The sequence below is a fragment of the Plectropomus leopardus genome, chromosome 9 (assembly GCF_026936395.1).
Source record: "Plectropomus leopardus strain MGB_pleo_1.0 chromosome 9, ASM2693639v1, whole genome shotgun sequence".
Classification (NCBI taxonomy): Eukaryota; Metazoa; Chordata; class Actinopteri; order Perciformes; family Serranidae; genus Plectropomus; species Plectropomus leopardus.
Genome location: NC_142184.1, coordinates 15,027,280 through 15,052,692, shown reverse-complemented (window position 1 = coordinate 15,052,692; position 25,413 = coordinate 15,027,280). Strand labels below are relative to the sequence as shown.

Here is a 25,413-nt window from a genome sequence, read left to right as displayed (position 1 = left end):
AGACTACAAAAAGGCCGCGAGTCTGAAGAAACATATCTGTCGGCAAAATAAATTTGGAAAACAGTCTGGGGTGTACCAGCCCTGCCATATCTCATAGTTTGCACTTAAGTCACACAGTAAAAAAAAGCCCATTAAAGGGGCTTTTGAAACATTTATATTCTTCTGGACACTATATCACATAATGGAAAAAAATACTGCCACCTGCTCATGTACGCACATATTAACAGGGCGTGCAAGGAAACCCCCAGGTTTCCACGTCATTACTTTAACAGTAGCTGCCTGCCAGTGCTGATATGCATTTCAACATTGCAATATAAATAAACGTGTTGTCACTTTCTGAATCTACTTTACACTTAAAGTAAGGGAACCTGTGTCAGTCAGACCTGTTTGACTTCTTTCATCTTCCAGTAGTTACAGTTCATGCAAGTGTCCACTGGAACAGAGAAATCCATGCCAGGATTTCAGCGCATGTTGTGACGGTCATCCCACTCACAGGAAAACTGCGGTAGACCGGGCATATTATGTTTTGTTAGCAAGCTAGTTAGATGGTAAAATATTGCTGTAGCTAGTTTTATAAATACAGTAACTGCTCTCAAGTTAGTGGTTATTTTTCAAAACCCGTGCCAGCCACTGCTTGGATTTTGATGCTTCTCTATTAGTGGTGTTACAGTACTTGAAGCACTCAAAACACAACCAACAAAAACCTGCATTTCAGCAGTAATTTGTCACATTTTTTATTAGTGTTGGTCTGATACCAGCAACAGAAACGGCTCATATACCGTCTAAAATGCTGGATCAGGTATTGGCGAGTACGCAAGTTCGTTGCACCGATTCAATATCACGTAATTTAATAATAGACTTGAAAGGACTTTCACACTCAGATAAAACGGCAGCTTTCCCAGAAATCAATTCTTCTCTCACAGCAGCCTAGACAGCAAGGTGCACTGTGCAGCCACTAGCAACTATGTTTATACTGGCAAAAAACTGATTTGCAGTAAAAGGTTGGATGTTAGCCATTCACAAAATTTCAGCAATTTGGAAATATTCAACATTAGTTTCATGGCATTCACTGTCAGTGTGCGTTTTACCAGAAGTTTGCCCTGAGCCATGCCATACAGTGATAGCAATCATCTAATGTCCTACAGAGTTAGTAGTGTACAGCCCTTTCCTGTTTGTTTGTTCTAACTCAGTGGTATTGGGTGGGTAGCTGCCATCGGCATATATGCAAGTTTAGGCATCATAATCTCATTGGGGGGAAAAAAAATGGTATCTCAACATCTCCATTTAATATACCAAGTAAAACAGCATTACATTCCACATTATATGAAATCTAAACAGAATACAATTTGAAGTTGTTGCACTGTGCTGGGTTTTTTTCTATGTAAAAGGGGAGCTCAAAAGTTAAAACTGCACCTGTATCGTAACACCACAAGTATGAAATCCAAGCAGCAGCTGGCACCAGGTTTTCACAAAACACGTCTCACTTGACCACAGTTGCGGTTTTTATGGAATTAGCTATGGCAATATTTTACTATCTATCTTGCTAGCTACCAAAACAGAACATGCTTTGTCTCCTAATTCTCCTGTGAGCAGGATGACTGACTATAAAACACGCACTGAAATCCTGCCGTGGATTTCTCCATTCCAATAGACAACACTTCCATAAACTGCAACTACTGGAAGACGAAAGTCAGAAACAGGACATATTGACCCTGTCTCATAAATGTTAACAGTGCCACTAATAAGATTCAGAAAGTGTCAGACTATTTATTTATATTGCAGATGTTGAAATTCTATACACCATTCATCCCGTCACTGGCAGGCAGTTACCATTTACCATGATGAGGCCACCACCTAGTGTACTCCCAGCGCACCCTCGCAATATGTGCATATATGAGTGGGATGCAGTATTTTTTTTTCATCATGTTAAATAGCCTCTAGAATAATATCAACATTTTTAAAATGGTTGTTTGTTCACCTTTAATGCTTTTGACCATGTAAAAATAACATTTATAATAAAGTTTCAACATATTTTCAATTAACTGTATATTGCATTCGCATTTATCTGGTAAATTGTGTTCATCTGCAGTTTAACACACCTATACACATCTTGAAAACAATATCTGATCCAGTACCACGTTTATATTAAAAAAGGGACTATACACCATATTTGAGGCTTTACAAATAGTATTACATTTTATTAATATATTTTCATAAAACAAGTTTAAGACTGTATCAAAAACTCAGTAAAAACATTAGATTTTTAACCATTTTTTCTTATGGTGATATCAGATATGAAATGTACATAATTCACATATTGTTGTGGTTTCTTTGTTCCCCATCATATTGAGATAATGCATTATTTTTTTGTGATGGGAAGGTAAACGTTCTTTTGTACCCTCACAAACTATAAAGTCTTTTTTTTTGTTCTCTCCATGATTGTGATCATAAATCTAGACATACAATTAAAAAATAAAATTATTTCCCACTCCGGCCCTCCCTTCCCCAACTATGTTTACTGATAAAACACTAACATTATGGAGTTGTTTAATTTCACAGGCACACAATTATGTACATCCCCTTGTCCCCATGCCCCATCTGAACTGACAACAGGCAGTGCACTAAACATAACAGTGCAACACCTTGAGGCAGAGCAGTGATAATACAGTACTCTAAGCCCACCCACCCCTCATACCAACAAAACCAACTGAATACAAGACAGTGGATCCACCTCATTGATTTAGTCACCAATTTTCACCCTGCTGGGAACCACAGCGTTCCATTGGACCCTTCATTATTGTAGTAGCAACCCTGCAAGGTTTGCCTTGTGACCACAGACATCACCTTGGCAACAGCAAAACCAGTCATCTCACAGGCAGGTTCAGTGGCACACACATTAACAAAACAAAATAAAAAGTCATTATTTGTTTTTGTAACTTAATTAGGCTACATCTACAACAGGCGTGATCAGTGTAATGTCCTTTGTGATCAAGTACCAGAGGAATCTCAGTCATGTGGCGAGCTCAAGGATACAAAAAGGAAATCTTTTCTCCTTATTGGACTACCATTAACTGCGTTCAGTTCTGCGCAAGACACATAGTGCAAGGTTTAACAAGAATTTGCATAAGTGCAAGGTTTGCATGTTATTGTCAAGAGGGAGCAAAGCATAGGAGAGAACGGGGAGAGATCTAAGAAACAAACAGATTTTTGTGTAAATAAAGTGTTTCATGCTTTCAGTTTGGCTTTTTGTATTTCATTCCCCTCTAGAAATAACAGGTGCAAAATCTTAGTAAACCTAGCTGAAGGACAGATAAGAGTGATATAGAACTCATAAAGATTAACATTGTGAGGGAGAGCCTCGAGTCTGTTGTCATGGTGACATCTGCTCAAAGACCCTGTGGGCTTCAGTCTTTACTGCTTCTTTATTATTTTCTATACAATAGAAATAGTACATCATTGAAGATAAAATTGACTCTTCTTGGCAAAAACAGACAAAAAGGATATGCAAGAAGTCAAAAGCAGATTTGAAGGACAACCAAAATAAAAAAAAAAATTAAAAAAAAAAGGAGTGCTGAAATTACAAACTGTTCCCCATCCATTGCCCTGTGCCAGTAGTAGAATTGTACGATAGTGTCTTATCCATGATGGTCAAATATGTGGGTATGGTTGCCTGCGTCCTACAAAGTCAAAGCCTTTTCATTGAACACATGTAAAATTACTCCTGTAGTAGTTTTCAACAAGCATCCCTACATTGCACCTGCTTTCCAAACTGAAAGCGCTAGTGTGCGTTAGGGAGGCACGTAGGGAGGTGGTGACCTGTATGAGGTCATGTTCTTGGGGCGAGAGCCTTTGCCCTCTATTGGGACAGTAAATGGTGGTGGGGGCTGGTAAGGAGGTGCATTAGGATCATCATCTTGATAAACTGAATACTCCTCCAGAAGATCCTGGTTCAGCAGGGTACTGTGGGGGCCTGCCATGTTAGGGTACTCTGGAGGGGGAAGAGGGGGCTTCTCCTCCTGAAGGATAAGAGGGATGCTGGAGGACGGGGGCGACTTGGAATCATCTAACTCATCTGCAAATATTATGGGGACTCCTTTCTTGATGAAAGTAGCTTGCTCCTCTATGGTCATCTTCCCTTTGCGCTTCTTGCGATAGCAGACCATGGCTATGATCCCGGCTATGAGCAGCAGTGCCGCTACCACTACAGCTGGAATGACAGTGTGTAGGTAAACATCATCAGTGCTCCTACGACCTGTCCCAGGTGAAGGTGTAGCTGTAGGGAGAACAGGCATTGGCACCTCTCCTGGTGGGATGAACGTGTAGCTTTGACATTTATTAGTGCCACGAATGGAGATGTTAATGGGTTTAAACTCCGGCTCCATGGCTTTGATGAAGGCCACTTTAGGAGTCCCTTGGGGTTCAGAGATCCTGTTGCTGAGAACTGTGATCTGGTCCTTTGGACAAGGACTCTGCTGGAGGCTGTTGTTGGTCCATTCCACCACAATGGAGCCTCTGGTGATGTTTCTCAGGGTTACTGTGCTGCTGTTGCGATCACCAAGGGCATAAGCCAACTTTTTGGTCAAAAGAATCTTCTTATGGACGTCATTGCTTACAGTTTTGGGGTCGCCCTGGAAACGAGCAGCAAACACAACTGATGGTTTGTCATTAGAAGACCAACGGTTGACTTGAACCTCAAATGCATCCATAATGCTCTTTCCACCCTTATCAGTAGCCAACATGAAGTACTCATGATTCCCCTCATGCTGCTCCTCTGGAAGTCCATACAAAAGCTGGATAGTGCTGTTGAACTGGATCCAAGATGTTTCACTCACTGCTTCTTTGGGAGTCTTCTTCAAAGTCAAACGCAACTTATCAGTTGTACCATCCTCCTTGTCAAAGAATGTATCAGGAGGAATCTTAACCTCAAAATATGTGCCCACCCATGCATTCACCTGATCAATGGCGTTACGGATCTCTGGGTTTTGATTAGAGTCTGGAGCCAAAGAGAGAGGAGTGGTGCGTTTTGGTGGTTTAGGTGTGGTGGACTTGGGCTCCCGGGGAGCTGGAGTGGTTTTGGTTTTCTTGGGTCTCTTTGTAGCAGAGGGTTTGGGTCTTTTAGTGGTGCCTGGTGGTGTTGGTGAAGCAGTGGCCTCCACAAACGTAGGCCTGGTCATGGTAGGCTGAATAGGGATGGTGCTTGTGGTTCCTAGTACTCTTGTGGGTTGGGGAGGTCCAAAAACAGGTGTGTGGGCTATCTGATCTCTGACCCTCATAGTGGGCTTCACTGGAAGGGGCAAAGGGCCTCGGACAGGGGGAGCAGAGTTGTCTGTTGCTGGGGCAATAGAGGGTGAGGTTGGGGTTGGAACAACACGCGCAGGGGGCTCGGGGTGAGTAGTTGGAGGAAGCAGAGAGGGCACTGGAGTAGGAGTATTGTACAACTGCCGTCTGACCCGTTTCACTCCATGGGGCTTTTTGTTAACAATGTGCCAGCCAACCACTGGGTATCCCAGCCTGGCTGACATGGTCCCATCCTTTGCTGAGGATTGGACGCTGTTGATGTCAGGGATACTGCCCTGGTCAAGGGCACATCCGAGTTTCCATGAAAGTAGAGCCCCATTTTCCACCACCTTCTTAGCATTCCCTGGTCCAGCCATGAAAGCAGACATGTCAAATAAGCGGTTGTTGACAACAGGGACCACCCTCATGTGCTCGAGGGGCACATGAGAGAATTTTCTCATAATGCCCAGTAAGTTGACCCTCTGTTCAGCAACCATCTTGGTCAAGTCAGCATCCAAGATGACAGTGAGGACAGTGACAAGCTCCTCAGAGCCACAGGTGAAAGGCTGGATGCCGCTGATATCAGACTGTAGTGTGAGCAGGGCTGGCTCAGTGTCCGCCCGTTCTTCTGGGTACACTTCAATAGAGAAGACCGTACTGGGAAACACTTGGCTGCCAGTCTTCTCAATTATCTCCTCTCCAGACACCAAGATATGATACACACCTTTATCCTGCTCCAGGGCCAAGCCTCTCAGAATGCAGCTCTCTTTGTCCCAATATAGCCAGGAGGGTAAAGTCTCTTTTTCCATTTCAGTTAGCTACAGGAGGAAAAAGAAACCACAATTACAGTTTTGTATTATACAGATACTTCTGAAAAGGAAAAAGTAACAACTTATTTCATTACCTGATAATTTGCTTCAAAAACAATTATGAATGACCATTACAAGTTACCAGGACATCGGTGATGTCTTAAAATTACTTAAGTTTGACTAGGAGAAGCATTGGCAATTGTGAGAGTTTTCCTTGGAAAATTGTGGATCAATAACAGTAACATAGACATAACCCTGTAATTAATTGTTTGATACTGAACAAGTTTCTGGTGTAATAGGAGCTAGATAAAGGAACAGAATGGATGAATGTACAACCTTCAAATATCTCGAGTAAAAGCAGAAACACTTTCACTATCCCCCGACTCCCACCCCTCCACATTCCATTCAGTTTATAAAATCCCACCAAATCTGAACAGGAAGCAGCGTGAGTTTCTATTCATAACAACTATATGAGTCATCACTCTTCATTTTGAGTTATTACTGTATGACAGGATATCATTCTGCATCACCACTTGGGCCAATAATAATCTCATCTCATTCAGACTGGAACAAATTGCACCAAAGTCAGATTCAATCAGCAGTGACACAGTGATCAAAACTGAAGGGATAAATACCATATATTATGTGTTTCTACAGTCAAAGAAAAACACTGTAGTCCCCACGAGAGACATTAAAGAACAATAAAGAGGTACTTCAAGTTTTCACACATCCTGTTTCTTTCCTTCACTATAACAGAGTTCACCTATATCTTTATTATACACTTAGAGAGTATAGCTTAGGCCAAAATGCAGTATTTCTCCAATATAATTACAAATCAGGTTTGCAAAAAATATTGATTTAAACCTAGAACTACAGCAAGCAAATTCTAGTAATAAAATCAAGATTATGGAAGAATACTATTTTATGACAGTCTATTGTAAAGCTAGTAGCACACAAATAATACTAGGATTGGGTCTAATAAATAGCCACATCCCAAATAAAAAGGGGGAAAAAAGACCTTCAGGCCATCAGTAAAAAAAAAACCAAAGTCCTCCCTTATTACTTATTTTGTTATTTTGCATCTTTTTTCAACACAAATGCTATTCTCATTGACTGATTAATTTCAATCTCACTGAATTAATGTCAAATAATTTACACACAATTATTTGTAAAAACCAAAACATTAATATTGCATTCTGAGGAGCTCAATATTACATGCCAAATACTTTTCCACATAAAATCAACACTTGATTAATCTCAACGTTGACTTGTTTCATCTTCAGTGTACTTACGTGGACATTACAGGTTGCATTGGCTGGTCCCGGTGGAACTTTCAACTGAAACACCTGGCCCACGATTGCAGAGGAGTCAGGGATGCCAGTGTGCACTCCCCCACTCTTTGCAGAGGAATCTGGGATAGCTGTAGGTGGCCCCTCACCTACTGAAGATGCTGCAGCCTGGAGCTCAGAGAGCACAGAGGACTGCATAGAAGCCTCTAGTTCCACAGATATCATCTCCGCCAGTGTCTCTTGCTGTTCTGGCGCAGTGCCCTGGGCCATGGTCACCAGAAGCCCTATTACCAGAGGGATAGTCCTGCACGAAAGAAGCCTGCTCCTCCCAGCATCCCCACAGCTCATGTTTTTCCGTTTATAGTGCATAGCAATAGGCCTTTGGGCTGCCCAACAGATGTCTATGAACAACTTAAGAGGCCACATGCACTGACGTCAGTCTGATGATATGCTTGTAGGTCAGATTTCCTAGTTATTGGATATGCTCACAGATGCAGTGGTTTCTCTTTGTTGTCCTCTGTGATCCATGAAGAGATCTTTGGCAGCCTGTTAGACAGCCATGTCAGCCAGCTATGTGAGAAAACAAAAAACAAACATGAGAGGGACAAAGTGACAACTGGGGAAAAAAACCTCTGCAAACATACAAGTAGCATTACATCTTATATGATAAAGTTTCAGATGATATGGAGAAAATCAAATATCACTATTTTAGACCAAATACCTCAATATTTTATAGAGTGCTCCAGAAGTTATGTTTTTCTATAGGCTGACATAGAAGTTAACATCGCCCTGGGGCCTTCGTCAAAAAGTCTTGGATTTTTTAAATTGGATTTTGGATTATTGCATGAAACAAACTTTGGGACAAACGTTCATGAAACATACACATTTTGGAGTGAAAAGCTCACGTTACCTATAAACAAACGATACCACAACATCCCTACCACAGCAAGCCGTGTAAGCCGTGTTCGACATGATGACATTCTGTTGTCTCATTTAGCCATTGTTGGCAACCTCCTTTTTTTAAAGACATATAAAAATTTTAAAACTCACTTGTAGGGTATTTACTGACGCATTTATGTCATAGGACAAAACGTGAAATACTCTTAAGGTCATGTTAACAACAGAATTAATCTTAAGAGCAGCACCACTGCTCTATTACTTTAAGAACTCCTCTGCAACATACTTCTGCAGTGTCCAAAATCACTCCTTATATTTACAAGGCTTGTGCAGACTGGTAATCATAAATTACTGAGGATTGAAGAGGCTACAACTAATAATTTCTTCCCCTGCCAATACTGAGGAACTTAATTGTCTCCGAAGCATGACATTTACTCACAAAGTCTATAAACACCTGTAATTATTGATAGTTGACTTAAAGCATATTATGCATTTCATTTGTAACTGACTTTGTCTTAGAACATGTAAAGCAAAACTAGTTTTTGATGAGAGAGAGAGAGAGAGAGAGAGAGAGAGAGAGAGAGAGAGAGAGAGAGAGAGAGTGAGGGAGAGAGGGAGACCGTCTCAGTTAAACCTCCATGTCTATTATATAAGGACTAGTGAATGTGTGAAGGAAGGAGTGATTTTGGACACAACATTTGTCTTCCCACTACAATATTTAATTGAAGCAGTATCAGGAATTGAAAAATCACCACACAACCACAAGACTAGCTAAAAACACTGCTCCCAAATGCATGCAATTAGTTGTTTGTGCCAAGAGCATGAAATATATTTCCATTTTCTATTTAGATTCCAAACATGTCGTTTCAAAGTAATAAACATTATTAGAAAAAGGACACATTGATCTCCTCCTGATCCTCACTTCTCTGTCATGGCATTTTCAGTAATAGCGATTCTCACGAGATGCATGAGTGTCAAAGGTTGTTTGTCTTGGTTGTAAGTTTTAATTAGGTGCCCTGGGGGTTGGAATTAGAGTCTCCATTGTGCTGACCCAGCCAACCTCAATCCTGTAGCACTCAGAAATGGGCAGAGGAGGGTCATCCAATTGCCTGGAATCCTAATGCCTGACTGGCACAAAGCTGTGACGTCAACTTATACAAAATATTCCCTTTTCTAGACCGCTTCAAACCAAGATGCCTTCTTACAGAGAGTGAAAAAAAAATACTTTTCATTGACTGGCAAACATTTTGATCAACAACCTGCATCATGAAATCAGTCAATTTATACAAAACTCATCTTTTTAAGAATGCTTTATGCTGTTTGGACTCACCCACACGCTATTTGGATGATTCATGCAAGAAACAGCCGGCAAAAGAGGGCTGCGATTGGATAGGGAACTCATGGGAACCAAAACAAATGTTTCAATCACAAAATGTACATGTATTTTCTCAAATACAGGCAGGAACAGCCGCTCAATCTCATTGTTTTGGGATAAGCTATGAAATGTAATGAACATAATGAGAGGTAGTCATTACTAAAATCAGCCATGCACGCAAATGCATGGTTTCTCAGTAAAGTGTGTACCTCCAAATGCTGGAGCAAATAAAACTAAGCTTCAGAAGATTAGTTTGCTTCTCTCTCTAAAACACTCCCTTACCCCCCGACTCTCTCTCTCTAGTCAGGAAATCGATTATATACATTTTTAAAAACCTGTATGATATCAAAATCACATTATCACTCCGGCATCTGACATTCAAACATCTGGTTTGTACCTGTTCTTGTGGAAAATTACATTAAGTATCTAAAAAATGAGGGCAACACACTTAACATTTTCATTCATTTTTAGTTCCCAGCATCTGAAGCTGTTTTTTTTAACCTTTAAAACCCATTTAATAAGGCTCGTTTGCAATTCATGTATTCTAAAAGGCGGCTTATTAAACAGTTGAGCGACTGTATTATCCCTGCTGAATGGGGCAGAAAGATTTTCAATAGAAAACATTGTTGCAGGTGGGTGTGATAAGTAACTCTGTGGGAATTGGTGGTAATGGTCAGAAATCCTGCTGATTATTTACACACCTCTAATTTCACTACATATCATGAAGGAAAAGAATGAAGGGAATATAGTTTAAAGGATAATTGACCTCAGACCTCATGAGGGACAACTGTGTTTTATAAGGCTTATAACGACAAAGCCTTCTGTAGTTGTGCGTTGACTTTGTAATTTAAACTATGTTGAGACAGTGAATTTTTGGTTACTTTATTCTTATTACACTAAAGATAACTCAGCCTTTGGAAAAGCTGATAAAAACCAATAGACTGTATTACTATGAATCGTGCAGTACAAATTATCTCTGACAGATCAATATTCAGCCTTTTGTTAACCTGCCAAATTCATACCACTAACAGCTACTTTTGCAACTTTAGTTTCTTTGGATTCAAGTACAGTCTCCCTCCTTCGTTCTTTTTTTACAATAACTGCCCACCTTATTCTGATCAAACAATTGTAAGGAGCGAGTACCTCGATGGTGGTGTGCAGCTCAGCCAGAGCTATTGAAACAGGCCAACGCACTGCTTTTACATTACAAAATGTATGATTCATCACTGGACAAAAACCTACATACTAAGGTAGCTACAGTCAGTTATTTGTTTGCTAGGAAAATCAATTGTGTCAGTAGATCATCTACTGTCAGTGACTAATAACAACATGTAGGCTAATGTATGCAAGAAAAACAACTCAGGGCTTATTGTGTAATTTATGTATTTGGCTTTCACTGTAAATGATGATGATTAATATCTAATGTGGGTAAATGTGTGATGTTGCTGGCACAGAAATCTACTGTTATGACTAGACTGCCAGCTGGGAAAACAAGAACATACAATCAATTCACATCCACGGGGCTCTCTGTATCCTGCATGTAGTTTAAAACACTGGACATGTCAAAGAAATAACATTTCCAACGTTAGATATATCAACAAAAAAAAGTCACTCTGCAACACGAAAAAGTAGTAACACTGGTTATCCGTTTTGCTAATGTGACTTTTTGCAACCTACTTGCAAATAGGTGGGGAGTTCTGACTCATGTCTCACCTAACGCATTAACCAAGTTGAGACATGCACCTTATCACCCACTTCCTGTGCACAACCCTCTTCTGACACTCAAGATCCTAGACAAAAGAAAAAACAAAAACACAGAGGCTGAATCTCAAGTATGCCAGCTGAGTGTAAAGGCAAAACATAGTCATCAGTGAATTTGTATTTACATGTAAAACAAACACATTTACATTAAAATAGGTTATTACCCATAAACTTAATTTAATTCACAATGAGCACACCTCACCTCAGGCTGCACCCGCACACACACACTCATAAACACACATGTGGAGAAGGGGGGGGGGGGCAACATCTGAGCATCAAAGTAAGCTCTCCACAATGTGGCCTAGATTCTATCACGTTCTCATTTCACAGTGTGCGAGTAATTCAGAATCCAATCCAAACAACATCTCATTAAGAAATATGAGATGTTTTAATATGTTGATTTGCAGTGCCCCAACATGCTGTTCAAATCATCAACAAAACAATATTAAGAATGAAACATGTGCATGAGAAAACATGTAATGGCGATTTGAGGAAAAGGCCAACAATCAAAACATGGTTTAACAAGATGAAGCCATGTTGCCTGTTATTGAGAGGATTAGCTTAAAGGCATAAATAAACATATGTTATGTATTTATGTATCATTCTAAAAACAGAGATCACATTTTCAGCTACTAATAGAGGGGATAATTGTGACTAATTATTATCATCATGACAGTATCCCTTCTCACAGCATCAGGGCTAAGCTATGGGGCACTAAAATATTCAAGACATGTACTTTAAAAAGCCCACATGCTAAAATAAAGGTTATATGAAAGTGTTTTTTACAATATTTATTTGGGAGCTGAGTATAAAACTTCATTTTCCACTGAACACCTATTAAACCTCACTGTTTCTATGACGAGCCCCTTTTTATGTATAGTAAACAGTACAATGACACAGGCTTGAGTGTGGGTGATTTCTGCCCGTTTCACAAAGCCGCCTGCACTAGTGAGGGGGGGACGAAACCCTTTACAACCACGATATCCGTGCTGTCTGCAGTTCAACAGTAGTTAAAACTTTAAAACCATCAAAAATAATTAGGGCTCCGATGCACAGTGGCACTCAGGGCCAATTGAATTGACGTACCACATCCAGCAGCCTCTAGATAGTGCATGAGCTGAATAACAAACATATCCACAAGACAAGCTTGCTTTGCAATTGGATGTTTCCCTTGTGTTGCCCTCTACACTGTTCAACCAACTAATGAAATATGTGGAGAGGAAACACAAACTCTGCCCTGGCTGAGTGAAACCTGGCATGATGACCTGAGAGCAACTTGATTAATACTTTAAAAACTACTGAATGTTGCAAACAAACAAAACTGTCTTGTATGTGTCTCTGTATTCAGATTTAGCATGAAACGAGAGAAAAGCTTCAAGAGAAAAACAATGAAAACTTTAAATATCTGCTATATAATTCTTCCCAACAAGTGACATATGTACACTGTAAAATTTGACAAGTTGATGTTACTTAATATTAGAAACTGATTGCCTTGAAAAAGTAAAGTAAATATAACAATTTAAATGTATACTTTATATTAAATTGTTAAGTTTATAAAATATGTAGCTGTATTTGCTTTATTTTACGAAGTTGTTGAAACTTAAAAATGACAAGTGCAATGATCCTGTTCTATTTTAAGTGTTAGCAACTTCAGTAAAAAGTTAGTCTGACTTAACTTGATCATCACAAAGAAGATCTTGCCAATGGTGAAGTAAGGGGAACTGTAAGTTCTGTTGTGTTCACGTTTACAAAATACAAATGATTGACTTGTTTGCAATCATCAGAATACAGATATAAAGCACAGTACACTTGGTTTACTAAAGTTGCTAAAACTTCTGAATATATCGGTATCTGTTATCGACCAATATTTTGGTATATTGAAGATCCAAAAATCCAATATCTGGCATCCCTAATTCAATTAAATTTGTCATTTTAAGCTGCTACAGCTGTACAAAATCAAGCAAATATAACTAAGTTTTAAGTGAACTTAAGAATTAGACATAAAGTAAACATAAATTAAGACTAATAGTTATCTTTGCTCGCATTTTTCAAGGCAATGAGTTTCCTTGATTTTTTCAAAAGTAAAATTAACTTGCTAGAGTTGACAGTATATATGAAATTAGCCATTATGTTACGTCTTAAATATTGTAAACTACTAGTGATTGTGGCATTATTACCCACACATGTATAAATCGTTATATTGTGAGACAACATTAGGTTAAAGCGAAGCTACTACTGTTAAACACGTTGACGCTAACTAATAGTAAGTTAGGTCAAACCAGCCCTCCCCAATGTAACATCAGCGACTTTAAATGTGAAACACTCCGTGGCTAATGACAACTGATGACGTTATATCGTTTGATTGAACAACTCATTGTTATCATAATCAAATATTAAAGGATTGAGATTTGTATCCAAGTAGCCAGTTACTGTCTTACTGCTAACGTTAGCTAACTAACTGAAAGCTACCGGGCCCGTTTCATGTATGTAGACGAGGCCTTTATAAATGATAACGCCACCTACGACGTTCAACCTTGATAAATCACGTACCAGCCCACACTACTTAGACTCGATATTTTTGGGAATACGAAACCCAAAACCTGGCTAAAAATGATGACTGCAAACCCAGTAACTAGCTGCGTTATCCTGCATCTGTGCACCGCTAGCGCAGAGATGCACCTGTTTTATTCTAGGCGGAACAAGCAGCGAGCTGCTGCTGCTGCTGCTGCTGGAGCATCCACCACACAAATGCCTAGCTTTCCCAAAATATTGCAGCTAACGTTAGCGCGTCCAGGCTGTTACTAACAAAAGCTTGCCTCTTGGCAATAACCTCCGTGGTGTTAACGTGAGCCAGCTCCATCGGTTTCAACGGTCGAATAGCAAAGTCGAACAAACCGAACGGGCTGATAGCCACCGAGCGGGGCTAACTAACAAGCTAACGTCAAGAGAGTATGCTGGTGGTAAAAATAGCTGGTTACCCGTCCTGTCAGCGGATGGAAGCCAGTGCTAATCCTGTAAACGAGCCGAGTTAACGAAGATGGCGAGGGTGGCATTTTAAACCGTTCTGGTGCTAAAACAGCGACAGAAGCCAAAATTCAAACTGACCTTGTTAGCGAGCTAACGTTAGCTCACTCGCGCCGTAATGTCTCCTCTTCTTCCCGGAGAGCGCCGCGGAGACTTCCAAAATGCCATTAAACATGCGCTTTCCCCTCAGCGCCACGGACATATATCTAGCATGTAGGAGGAAGGGTATCTGGGCACAGCCGAGGGAACAGATATCGCTCTGGTTTAGTTAGTCTGCAGATAGTTCACTGCTCTGTATTGTAATTATGTCGGTGGCAACCCCTCCCTTGCTGCCTCCCTCTGTCCTCCTCGCAGACAGGTCTACAGGTTGAGGCCAATCGTGTGTACCAGCATGACTCCGCCTCCCTTTTATTTGGAGACATGCAGGTGGAAACTGTTGAGGACACTCGCATTGAGTGTTTGGAAGCACTTTGCCGACAGTTCACCTCACAATAACACACACGACTTATTATTCCAGCCTTGAGTGAGGCAAGGACTGAGTGCTGAACTAGTGAGGTGAAAGGTGGCGACTGGAGTGCCTTTTGTCTGCAGAGATACTCAGCCAACTGGTTAGGAGGCAGTACCCTTTGTCTGGTTGTGTGGAGGAAAAATTAATCCCATTTACATTGATGTTTTTTTGTATAGCTTCCAGCACTGTGAGAACATGCAATATTATTTAGTAACACAGGGGCTGTATTCAGGGAGTTGACACTGGCGGGGGGGAAAGCCTATATTATGTTACTTATCATAAGCAGGTACTATGATAAAACTGTACTTGTACCCCTTTCCCACCAAAATTAGCGCATGCATGCAGGTTTTTCAAGTAAATATAAGTAATAGAGTATATTCTCACTGCCAGTGAACTCACCGCTGCACCACACAAGTCTGCTTTTCTGTCAACTTTTTTGCATGTGTGTGTGGATTGTTTTGTTGGTTTGTCCATGCGTCGTCACAGACAGGCATGAAAACAGGTAAACAGTAGACAGCAGCAGAAATAGAGATAAATGATTGACATTTTACTTAGACTTCTCGTGGACTATATGCCGAATATTATTTGATAAAGACATTAACATTAATTGAATACTAGGGGTTGGCAGAGCGATACCAAAATATTGATACTACATGATATGTTTTTATGTTAAAGATTGATCTCTGCCTCAATACTAAAAGAGGGATTAGTTTCTCTCTTCTATGTCATACCTATTTATTTTTCCATAGCAAATAACTTTCTGTTGTCATGAACACATCTGGTGCATGTACTGTTTTAGGGATGCACAATTATAATGGCATGCCACTGGTATCTGTAAATAATGGCTTATGGCTAAATGGCTAGAATTAAATATCAGCATCTTAATGAAATTAACTTTTCTACCTATGACAATCCAATATGGTGGCACTTTAATTATGCCACTTTTATTACAATCAAAATAGTTCAAATTTGCCCTGGTTTTGGCTATTGTCAGGATTGTTTTAAAAAAAAAGCATAATCCAGGCCCCTTAAAGTGGGATGAATTTTATACTTTTATTTAAAATTTGTTAGCCTCCATAACAATAAATATGGCATGTTTTACATGTAAACTAGGTCAATGTACTTTTATTGCTTTGCCTAGTGAATGTGTACATTATGAAAAGCATTGTATTTTATGTATGCACCTGCCACCGGTTGGCCATCACAACAAAAGTAGGTGTAATATGTTAATTCCACATCAGGAGAGACTTGATGTTTTCTGCAATTAGGTGGAAAAAGATAGGTGCGTACATCCTTATCTCATCAGAAATCAGCCAAAATGAGCCCGAAATAACAGCATATTGGATGAAAAGCATATGTCTAAACATAATAAATAGGCAAAAATTCAATATTGTGCATCCCTATACTGTTTGCTCCCCCACTGCTAACAACACATTCGATGCACAAGCACAGCACACCAGGGCATGCAACCTGACTAGTTCAATCTGACAAATAATAGCTGCAATGTTTTACTGAAAAAAACACAAGAAATTCAGCTGAAAAGAAGGCATCCAGACACCCAACACAGAGACAGATTTCACTGGCTGTGTCTGTTAAGAGAGGCTTAGGAATATGTACAAACATTAAAATTTCATTCAAATCAGATCTTCAGTATTGGTTAATATCACATTTTCAAACTGTAACACAATATAAACCACAACACACTGCTTTCCCCTGCATGATAGGCCTTTTAATAATAAAAAGTATCGTATTGCTATGGATATCGGCTGTTTTGGCCTTGTAGGCTACTCTGTATCAGATAAAAACGAGATTATGGGATCGCCCAAATCTTTTGATTACAGACGTGAGCCATTTTCTGCTGGCGTGTTCTACTGGCATACAACGACACCACATGGACAAGCAGAACAGCAGTACACCAGGAACCATGGTAATAATAACAGTAATTTGTTCTGCTTATATATGATTGTGACTATATTTGCTTTTGATATTTGGGTAATTGGATTGATTTTATCTGATTTTCTTTTATCCTATTATGCATTGTGTATTGATTGTGCTTTTTATCTTGCTGTGCAGCGCTTTGGAAACCTTGTGTTTGTTAAAATCGTGCTATATAGATAAAGTGGATTGGATTGGACTGAATTGAATATTGGGGTTGGGGGTATATACTATAATTACTGGCTATAATTACAGGCTCACCTTTAGGATCTTGAAATCATAAGCATCATTAATTCAGGTTATAAAAATGTAATTTAAAGTCTAGAGTATTTCTTTTCCATTTTGTCCACAACAAAGTTACTTGGGAGTCTTTGTTTGTACCTTTATTCATATTAAAATGACAAGACAAACAGCAAGACAATAGGACAGTTTATCATTGCCACCTCCTCTAACCATAACTTTGCATAGTAACTATCAGCTAACAGACACAACCAGGACCTTCATGGCTTTATCTTGACGTGCATGTTTGTATCTTAACAATAAAGTATTCATAACAAAATGTAAATTTGTTAATTTTTCAATTGCAGTATGTTGTACAAAAGTTTTTTTCACACAGATGTAATCACGACTTATCATATTTGACACTTTAAAGCTGGTAGATGTTTCTTTTTCGGAGGATGTTTTCATAAAACCCACTGTATCTGATTTAAAAGTCCTTTTTGCCCTTCATCACGTGTATATGAGAGTGAGCTTCCTTTGTTCTAACACAAAAAATCAGCACAGAATAAAATGATGCAGGACAGTGCAACAAAGGGAATTAAACAAAGCACAAGACACACGATAGCAAGCTTGAAAGGCATGAATGGCCTAAAGTTATCATAAAATCTAACCTCACAGCCTTTCTTGCAATAAAAACTTTGACAGTGAGGACAAGTACCTTTCTGCAGAGCCTGTTTTTATGAAAATGTGTCTCTAAGATGATAAAGAACACCAAATACAAAGGTACTTCCACCCACATTAATGTCCCGTAGAAACAAAAGTTAAGCACTCCTGGACATCTCTGTAATACTGTATCTGTGGTTCTCGTCCATGAGGTTTATCGTAACTGACTTAGAGTGGCAACAAGTGTAACTTGTGATTGAACAGGTTAAGCGCTGCTCTTGTTTTCTACAGTCAAAGTCAGTCAGCTGAGATGAGAAGCATTCACAGTCTAAAGGTTATATTTGTTCAAAGAACTGCGCTGAAATAATTAACAGCAGTGTGACTTATTTTCTGTTTGTGCAGGTTAAAGATGATGTCACTATTATATCTTATCTTCAAAACATTTCTACATCCCTTATTCTATATGTCTTTGTCAATACAAAAGTCCTGTATTGATTTTGGTATCAATACTCATAATGTCATGGGTGAAAATCAGACTTTAGAGGAAGCAAACATCAACTGGATGATAAATATTGTTGGATTGTATTGACAAGTGGGATCTTAGCGCAGAAGGCTTATCATACAACCATGTTGCACACAGCAATAATGTGCATTTGCATCAGTGCATTCAGGCTGCCGAGTGAAGGCAACTGTGATATTAGTCACAAGATGCAAGCATGTGGTTGTTGAAGGGTTCAAGGGTTCAAACGTTCAAAGATGAAGCGTTGTCAGGGTAAATTATTATAGTCAAAGTATATTTAGCTTATGTCCAGCCCATGCTCTAATATACCAACTCCTCTGCATAAAAATACCCATTGGTTTAAAAAGTACTCATATCTTTTACTTCAGTAAAACACTAACATTCTGTTACAAGCAAAATGCCAATATTTTAGACAAAGTTAGAAGTACAGAGTATAATCAGAAAAATGTTATTATACATATAATGTATGTAATAGTATTTTAATATGCTTACTGACACACATGAGGAGCCATTAAATGTTGAGGTGGATCACATTTAAACTGCTTCATATGCTACTGTTGAATAGTTTAAAGGGACAGCTAACCCCAAAGTCAAAAATACATACTTGTCCTCTTTGTAGTGCTATTTATCATTCTAGATTGTTTCAGTGTGAGCTGCCAAATAGTGGAGATATCAGCCATGGAAATGTCTGCCTTCTCTTGAATTTAATGGAAGTAGATGGCACCTGGGCTTGGGGTGCTCAAAGCGCCAAAAAAATACATTTGAAAAACTAAACAGAAATGTCTCTTTATAGAAATCATGACCCGGTTACTCAAAATAATCCACAGACCTTGTTGTGAGCAGTTTCATGCAGCAACTATTTTCTCTCTACTGAACTAGGCTACTCCTGCCAATCGAATCACTGCAGACAAGGAAGTGGTCATCTACTGTTAGATCACCAAGCTCAGCCGAGGAGGAAGCCATTAATCTTTACATCTCAAGCTGCCAACATTTTCTCATCCATGAGTAGATGCGCACTTCTTCTGCACAGTGATACAGTTGACGGATGTAGTTTGGTAGAAAGAAAATAGTTCCGACATTAAATTGCTCACAACAAGGTCTGTGGTTGTCTTGAGTAACCAGGTCATGATTTCTGAAAAAAAAGACATTGCTGATGAGTTTTTCAAATGTATTTTTTTGGCGGCTTTAAGTACTACAATCCAAGTGCCATCTGTTTCTATTATATTGTAGAGAAAGCAGACATCTGTACAATTGATATCTCCAACACTAAGCAACTTACACCAAAACAATCTTGACTGATAAACAGTGTTACACACAGGAAAAATATGCATTTTTGATTTTGGCGTGAAATGTCCCTAAATTTATAGCAAAGTATTTCATATTATAAACTGGTCATGTATTTTGTTTGTAAAATCCTAATTTGTAAAGTAACTCCAGCTATCAAATAAATGTAGTATAGAGTAAAAAATACAACATTTCCTTGTGAAATGTAGAGTATAAAGTAGTATAAAACTGAAATATTAAAGTAAAATAAAAGTACCTCCAGTTTTACTTATGCCCAGTACATGAATAAATGTATTAAGTTATTTTACACCACTGCTGTTTTGGAAATAATATGACATGTAGGCTTTTATGAAGCTTTAGCTATATTATATACATACAGTATACAGATACTGTATATGCTACAGTTACAGCTGGTTTGTGGAGCAGCCATAAATCCACAGCCTGCTCTTCAGCATTGTGTCCTGCAAACGCTTTCTTGAGATTACTTTCGTCACCTTGACTTCCTATTTCCCCCTTTGAAGGCGCAAAAGACTCATACAAAGATGACATTTCTTTATTAGACTCTGTTTGAGCTTATATGAATGGTTACATTAGCTTGCATTATTATGGTTTAAATAGGGCATGAGCTCTATTGGGAACAATACTTGAAAGAGAAAGGAAAAGTTTAAAGAAAGAGGAATGTCTTGCAGACTGACAGCCAGTGTTGAAGAAGAGGAAAGCAGCACAGTTAAAAAAAAAAAAAAAAACGTAAAATGAAACAACAATCACAGATGTCATTATACTGCCAAATGTGTCTGTGGAAATGGGCATTCTTATCATTCGCTTTGCCAACAAATGATTAGATGTCTTTTTACTCCACTGAAAATATTTGCGTGAAATATGTGATGCCATTTATGTGAGGCCATCATCATACATTATCATGAACTGTGCAAATATTTTGGAGCAGAAACTGACTCAATGTTCACTGCAACACGGAAAGAGCCTTCATATACTAATAAAACCCTTGGCAAGCATGATTAGGGTTTTAAGATAGAGAAACGGAGCCTGTCTGTAACAGTTCACAAGCCTGTCAGTCATCCGAATCCCTCTGACTCTTTGTTCACCCCTGCGAGGCGACAGTGTGAACAAAGACCATGCATGTTGTATCTGCAACTTTGAGGGAATAGATTGAAAAGTGAGTATCTAAAATAATGTTGTAGTGAACATGTACAAGTGATGAAATTAGTTTCTAAAGACATGTAAGGAATGCATTATCATATTGGTGTTTCATATTTTTCATCATACGTAACACATTCAGAGTAATTAGATCCTTTTTTGTAACAGTGGAACACCTCTTAATAGTCTCTAAATCGAATAAATACACCATCAGCGCAGATTTAATATGTAAATCGCATCAATGTCAACGGAGAAGAATACATGCATTTCCTGGCTGTTCTCTCATCCTACTGTTTACACTTGAGGCATATTATGGATGAGGGATTTCCATTGCAAATGCATCAGCCAGCTCTCATTTGGCCAAAACACACATACACGAAAACACCTGCAGGGCTACTAGACCATGATAGCCCCACCGCAGAGGGCCTTTCATGTGATTGCACATATCAATCTGACTCTTGATGTGTGAGCACAGAGCGAGAAAGAGAGCGGATTACGAATCAGCTGACTCCCCACATTTTCTTCCAAGTGACTTATTAGAAGGGTTATTCTGAGCGGACTGTTGGACCGCAGAGAGGCGGGGGTGGGGGGGTGGGTGGGGGGTTGGCTGAGTAGTGAGACCCTCAATGGAGCCAATCTCCTCTTTCTCACAATGCTAGATTACTTTAGACAACCCTTCTCGGTTTCACTCAATAACAAACGGAAAGACCCTTTCTGCTTTTTATATGTTGTGCTCACAGATCGTTCTTTTTCACCCACAACTTTTGTCGCAATCATAAATCAGAATATAATAGTTTTGGGTGGTTTTCACAGGGCTGCAATAATTTGCAGCACCATTTCGTCACCATCAACACTGAAACGCTTTAAAGAATGTTTAAGGAACTCATCATTTACCTGTTTGAAGTTTTGTTTTTGGTCTTTGCCTCCACTCCGTCACTTGTTATGTTGAGCTGATAATAGAACAGGAAGAAAGAGAATTTCCTTTCAGCACACACCAGGGCACTGTTCCTGTTTTTGCCTGTCCCCAGTCATCTGTTCTCGTTGCACACCACATATAAGGTTTTTCCAAGAGGTACCATCATCACTAGAGCATGTTTATACTGAAAACATTGTTAGCAAGCTGCTGCTCTGTGAAAACATCATCTTTAGTGTCACAAAATACTAATTATTTACCAAATATTATGCCTTGTTAAAAAGCGAAATGGGACTTGTAGTTTAATCTCGTCATATTTACATCAGTGTAAATGAATCCCATCCAAGTCTTGCTGAGGCAAGTTAGCCGATAATTCGCAAATTACACTGCATAATTAATCCACCAGCAGAGAACCCGGAGGCAATTACAGGGGATTGGACATTAGTTTTGTAGGTCTGACCAGTGGCAGATCAGGCCACTCCATTATAGGATAAACAAGCAGCTCTTGAGGAGACCTCATGTTATATGCTAGTTGGAGGGAAAGCCCCTAATGGCCCCTGTGACTAGGGTAATAGTTTTCTTATCAGAGACAAACAAGCCTAATGACTATGAAACACATCAAAAGGACATCAGCAAATATAGAAATCAGCAAATGGCATGGCCACAGGATGACCCCAATGAAGAGCAGAAATCAAATCAAAACCCAATTACTGAATACTCAATAGCCCCTAAATGTGTACTGCGACTCTTTAGGAACAACACTTAAATACCCTTAACCTGATCTATCAGTGCTGTAATGTGATTACACGGTCACAAGCTTTGGTCCTTGAATATTTTAACTATGATATTAAACAACCCGTTCTCATCAACTTGGACCAGTTTGGTAACTAAAGTAATCAGTCTAATTGGTTAGGGCCTTAGAAACACAGGTACTTCTTCTTCTAATGACAAAGAAATCATTTGAATGAAGTAACTGGCAGGATTACAATGATGGGGCTGGTATATGTCATATAAACTAAATTAGGCTAAAAGCTCAATTTTTAATCATACAAACAGCATGGATCTAATGTGTCTATCCACTGGTCCTCTTCTCTGGTCCACATTGAAAGATCTCAATAACTTTTATATGGATTGCCATGAAATCTAGTGCGGACATTCAAGGTTCTCAAAGGATGAATTGCTGAATTGTCATATTGTCAATAGGTCACTCACTATAGGTCTATAGGTGGACACAGTTTCTGTTCTAGGAGACTAAATTTTTAGCATGGAGGTGAAGTGTGCATGTGTGGGAAGATAAACGTTTGTGTTCAAGCCAAATGGCAAAAAAGAAGGAGTGGTGGGAGTGGCCTTGAACAATAAGGCATTTACTGTCTAAACTGATTCACATAACATGACCAAACTTTGTAGAAAGACACAGTCAGGTAAACAGACATACATATACACAAGGTTATAATAGCTGAATAAAACTAAACTAAAAACTAAAACTATGTGTGAAAAAAACATTTTAGTGAACTGGAATGCGAGTGTATATTATATTAATACTAAACCATAATAACTCTGATACAGAGTCACTTCCCCTTTCATAACTCATTAACCGGTGGTCTAAGGGAGGCTTCATTGGAAGTGTTAATGAGGTTGTGTGTGTGTGAATGCATGAACACGTGGATGCATGCGCCTACCTGGTTACAGCTATTGCGAATTCACATATGTTTTTACAACCATTGGATGGATTTTCCTGAAACTTGATTCATACAATCATGGCCCCCTTTGGATGAATGTTGGAGAGTCGAATTCCTGCACAGAGTGACAAGCCTGTTCAGTGTAACCTGAGTCTGTGTCCTCTCCTGTTACCTCTCTGGTGGAGATAATCATCACCTTCCTGTGTTTTCTGTCCTCAGTGGGCTTAGAGATTTATTAACTAGCAAACAACCTGTAAGGTCTCAGGAATGTGCTCCAGTTTTGTCCATTGAACCTGACGGTGACTGGCACTCACGCCTAACGTGGCAGGCAGCTCTGTCTCGGTAAGTCTGCGTGGGCTGCCAAGAGTGTGAAGCAATGCTTCTGCTTAATATCTGTCTGAGGCCCTGGGCTCAGGGGCAATGGAAATGGGGAGAAAGAGCAGAGACCCAACGTAGGGTCCCAGGTGTGCACTTAACGGCAACTATCAATTCTGGCCCGAGGTGAGAGAGACTACAAGTCAGATCAAATCATGAGTCAGAGCTGGAGGATGCATTTCAGCCTGCCTTATTGCCTGGCTAGTCACATGATAACAGTGCAGACTGAGACGGAATGAATCAACAGCCATGGGAATCACAGCCACACATCCATCCAGGTGATATGTGGGAGAGTGTGAATTGAATCTAGACTCTGGGGCGTATCTCATAATCCCATGTTACAGTCATATCTATGATAAGAGACAACCAGGAGAGAAAAAAAAACATCCACTGCGTTCAAGGAGAAGGAATAGCAGCATCTGAAGCTGCCTATTATGTGGCTCCCCATATCCACCCACTGCTTGGTCCAAGGCTGTCTGTGCCGCTTCGCTCTGGCACAGGGACTCTCTGTGATACAGCCGAGCTCTCAGTGCAGGGAGCGGTGTGCCGATGCCAAAGTCTTGTTATCCAAATCTGTCGGCACTGTCTCATTTAACAGATAAGAGGCTAATCTACAGGGTGGGCAGGAGATAGACCTACAAATACAAGGCCTCTCTTGTCGCTTGCTCGCCATTCTCCACATTCCTGGAATGTGTATAGGCATGTGCAGCCAAACAAAACCTTTAGGATCTTTTTCCTTTATTCCCCTCAGGCTCAGATGTGCCGTTATAGAATGTAAATCACAATGTATTTGCTCTGTTTATCTGCCTGAATTGTTTTTAATCTCAGAGATGTAAATTACAGCCATTGCTTCCTTTTTTTCTTTTTTTTTTTACTCTGCAATATAATCGTGAGCAAAGAATCATAGCTCTGAACAGTACAGCAATGCCGGATGACAGACTTTTGTATTTGTGTTGTTAATCAGTGTCCAAGACAAAACTGTTTGCAGTGCTCCAGCTGGGATTTCTGAGTATTTACAATATGGGTGGATGAAAGCTGTAAAGACCTCTAATGGCTCATATTTGCTGATGGAAAATAATCTGTGAAACTGGTCTTTTAAACATCAAGTCAGTGAGGGTCATTGGTCTTTCCTCCATTATCAGTCAGTTTAAACAAGAGTTGAGTTGGGTGTTGTTTGATACTTGTGCAGATGCAATACCTGAGTTTCAATGCCATTTCAAAACATTACTTTTTTCGACACTTTGGCTTGACAAATATAAACATCTTTTTCCACAATGTATCCCCTTTAAAGTTCAAGAAAAGGAGCAAAAGTTCTCAATGTTAAACAGTGACAGCTGTACAGAATGTTGACAAACTGAAAAGGCTTGATTTAAATCAAGGACGATCTGATCACAGTCAGTAAACAACTAAAAAACTTAAAGTTTCCAACACTAATGCTACTAAGATATTTCAGTCGTTAGCAAAATATTATCAGGTTTAATATCCAGTGATTACTCCAAGCTAAGCATAGTTCTCAACACTAGAATAGTGTCGTTATGGGGGCACCGGTAAGGCGTGCACTCCATTGCCACAGTTTGTGTCCGACCCTGCATGTCCCCCCACCCCTCCGTCATGTCTGTCTCTTTACAATCTAATTAAAACAAAAAGCTTTAAAATAATCTTTGAAAGGAGCATTTGGAGATGAGGACTACAGAAATTTCTCCCATGTACCAGGTGTGAGCTCCCAGTTA

The 25,413-nt window shown here is 39.5% G+C and overlaps 1 protein-coding gene across 3 annotated transcripts; it reads right to left on the bottom strand.

Annotated features, from left to right (window-relative positions):
- Positions 1 to 2,169: 2,169 nt before the first annotated feature.
- LOC121947105 (dystroglycan 1-like) lies at positions 2,170 to 21,751 on the bottom strand. Of its 3 annotated transcripts, none has more exons than XM_088082057.1 (3): positions 21,611 to 21,751; positions 7,379 to 7,945; positions 2,170 to 6,095 (listed from the first exon to the last, which is right to left on the bottom strand). In XM_088082057.1, exons 2-3 carry the CDS (start codon positions 7,799 to 7,801, stop codon positions 3,789 to 3,791), a joined length of 2,730 nt encoding a protein of 909 aa, XP_087938183.1. In that variant the 5' UTR covers positions 7,802 to 7,945; positions 21,611 to 21,751; the 3' UTR covers positions 2,170 to 3,788. The 3 variants fall into 3 exon arrangements, with proteins under 3 accessions (XP_087938183.1, XP_042347944.2, XP_087938184.1); XM_042492010.2 differs by lacking the exon at positions 21,611 to 21,751 and adding an exon at positions 14,514 to 14,827; XM_088082058.1 differs by lacking the exon at positions 21,611 to 21,751 and adding an exon at positions 11,361 to 11,468.
- Positions 21,752 to 25,413: the final 3,662 nt, after the last annotated feature.

Excerpts from the sequence above, each read along its gene's own strand:
- LOC121947105 (XM_088082057.1), bottom strand. The coding sequence starts at position 7,801 with ATGTGGCCTCTTAAGTTGTTCATAGACATCTGTTGGGCAGCCCAAAGG. Across the intron at positions 6,096-7,378 it reads ATGCAACCTGTAATGTCCAC|CTAACTGAAATGGAAAAAGA; the intron begins GTAAGTACACTG and ends TTCCTCCTGTAG.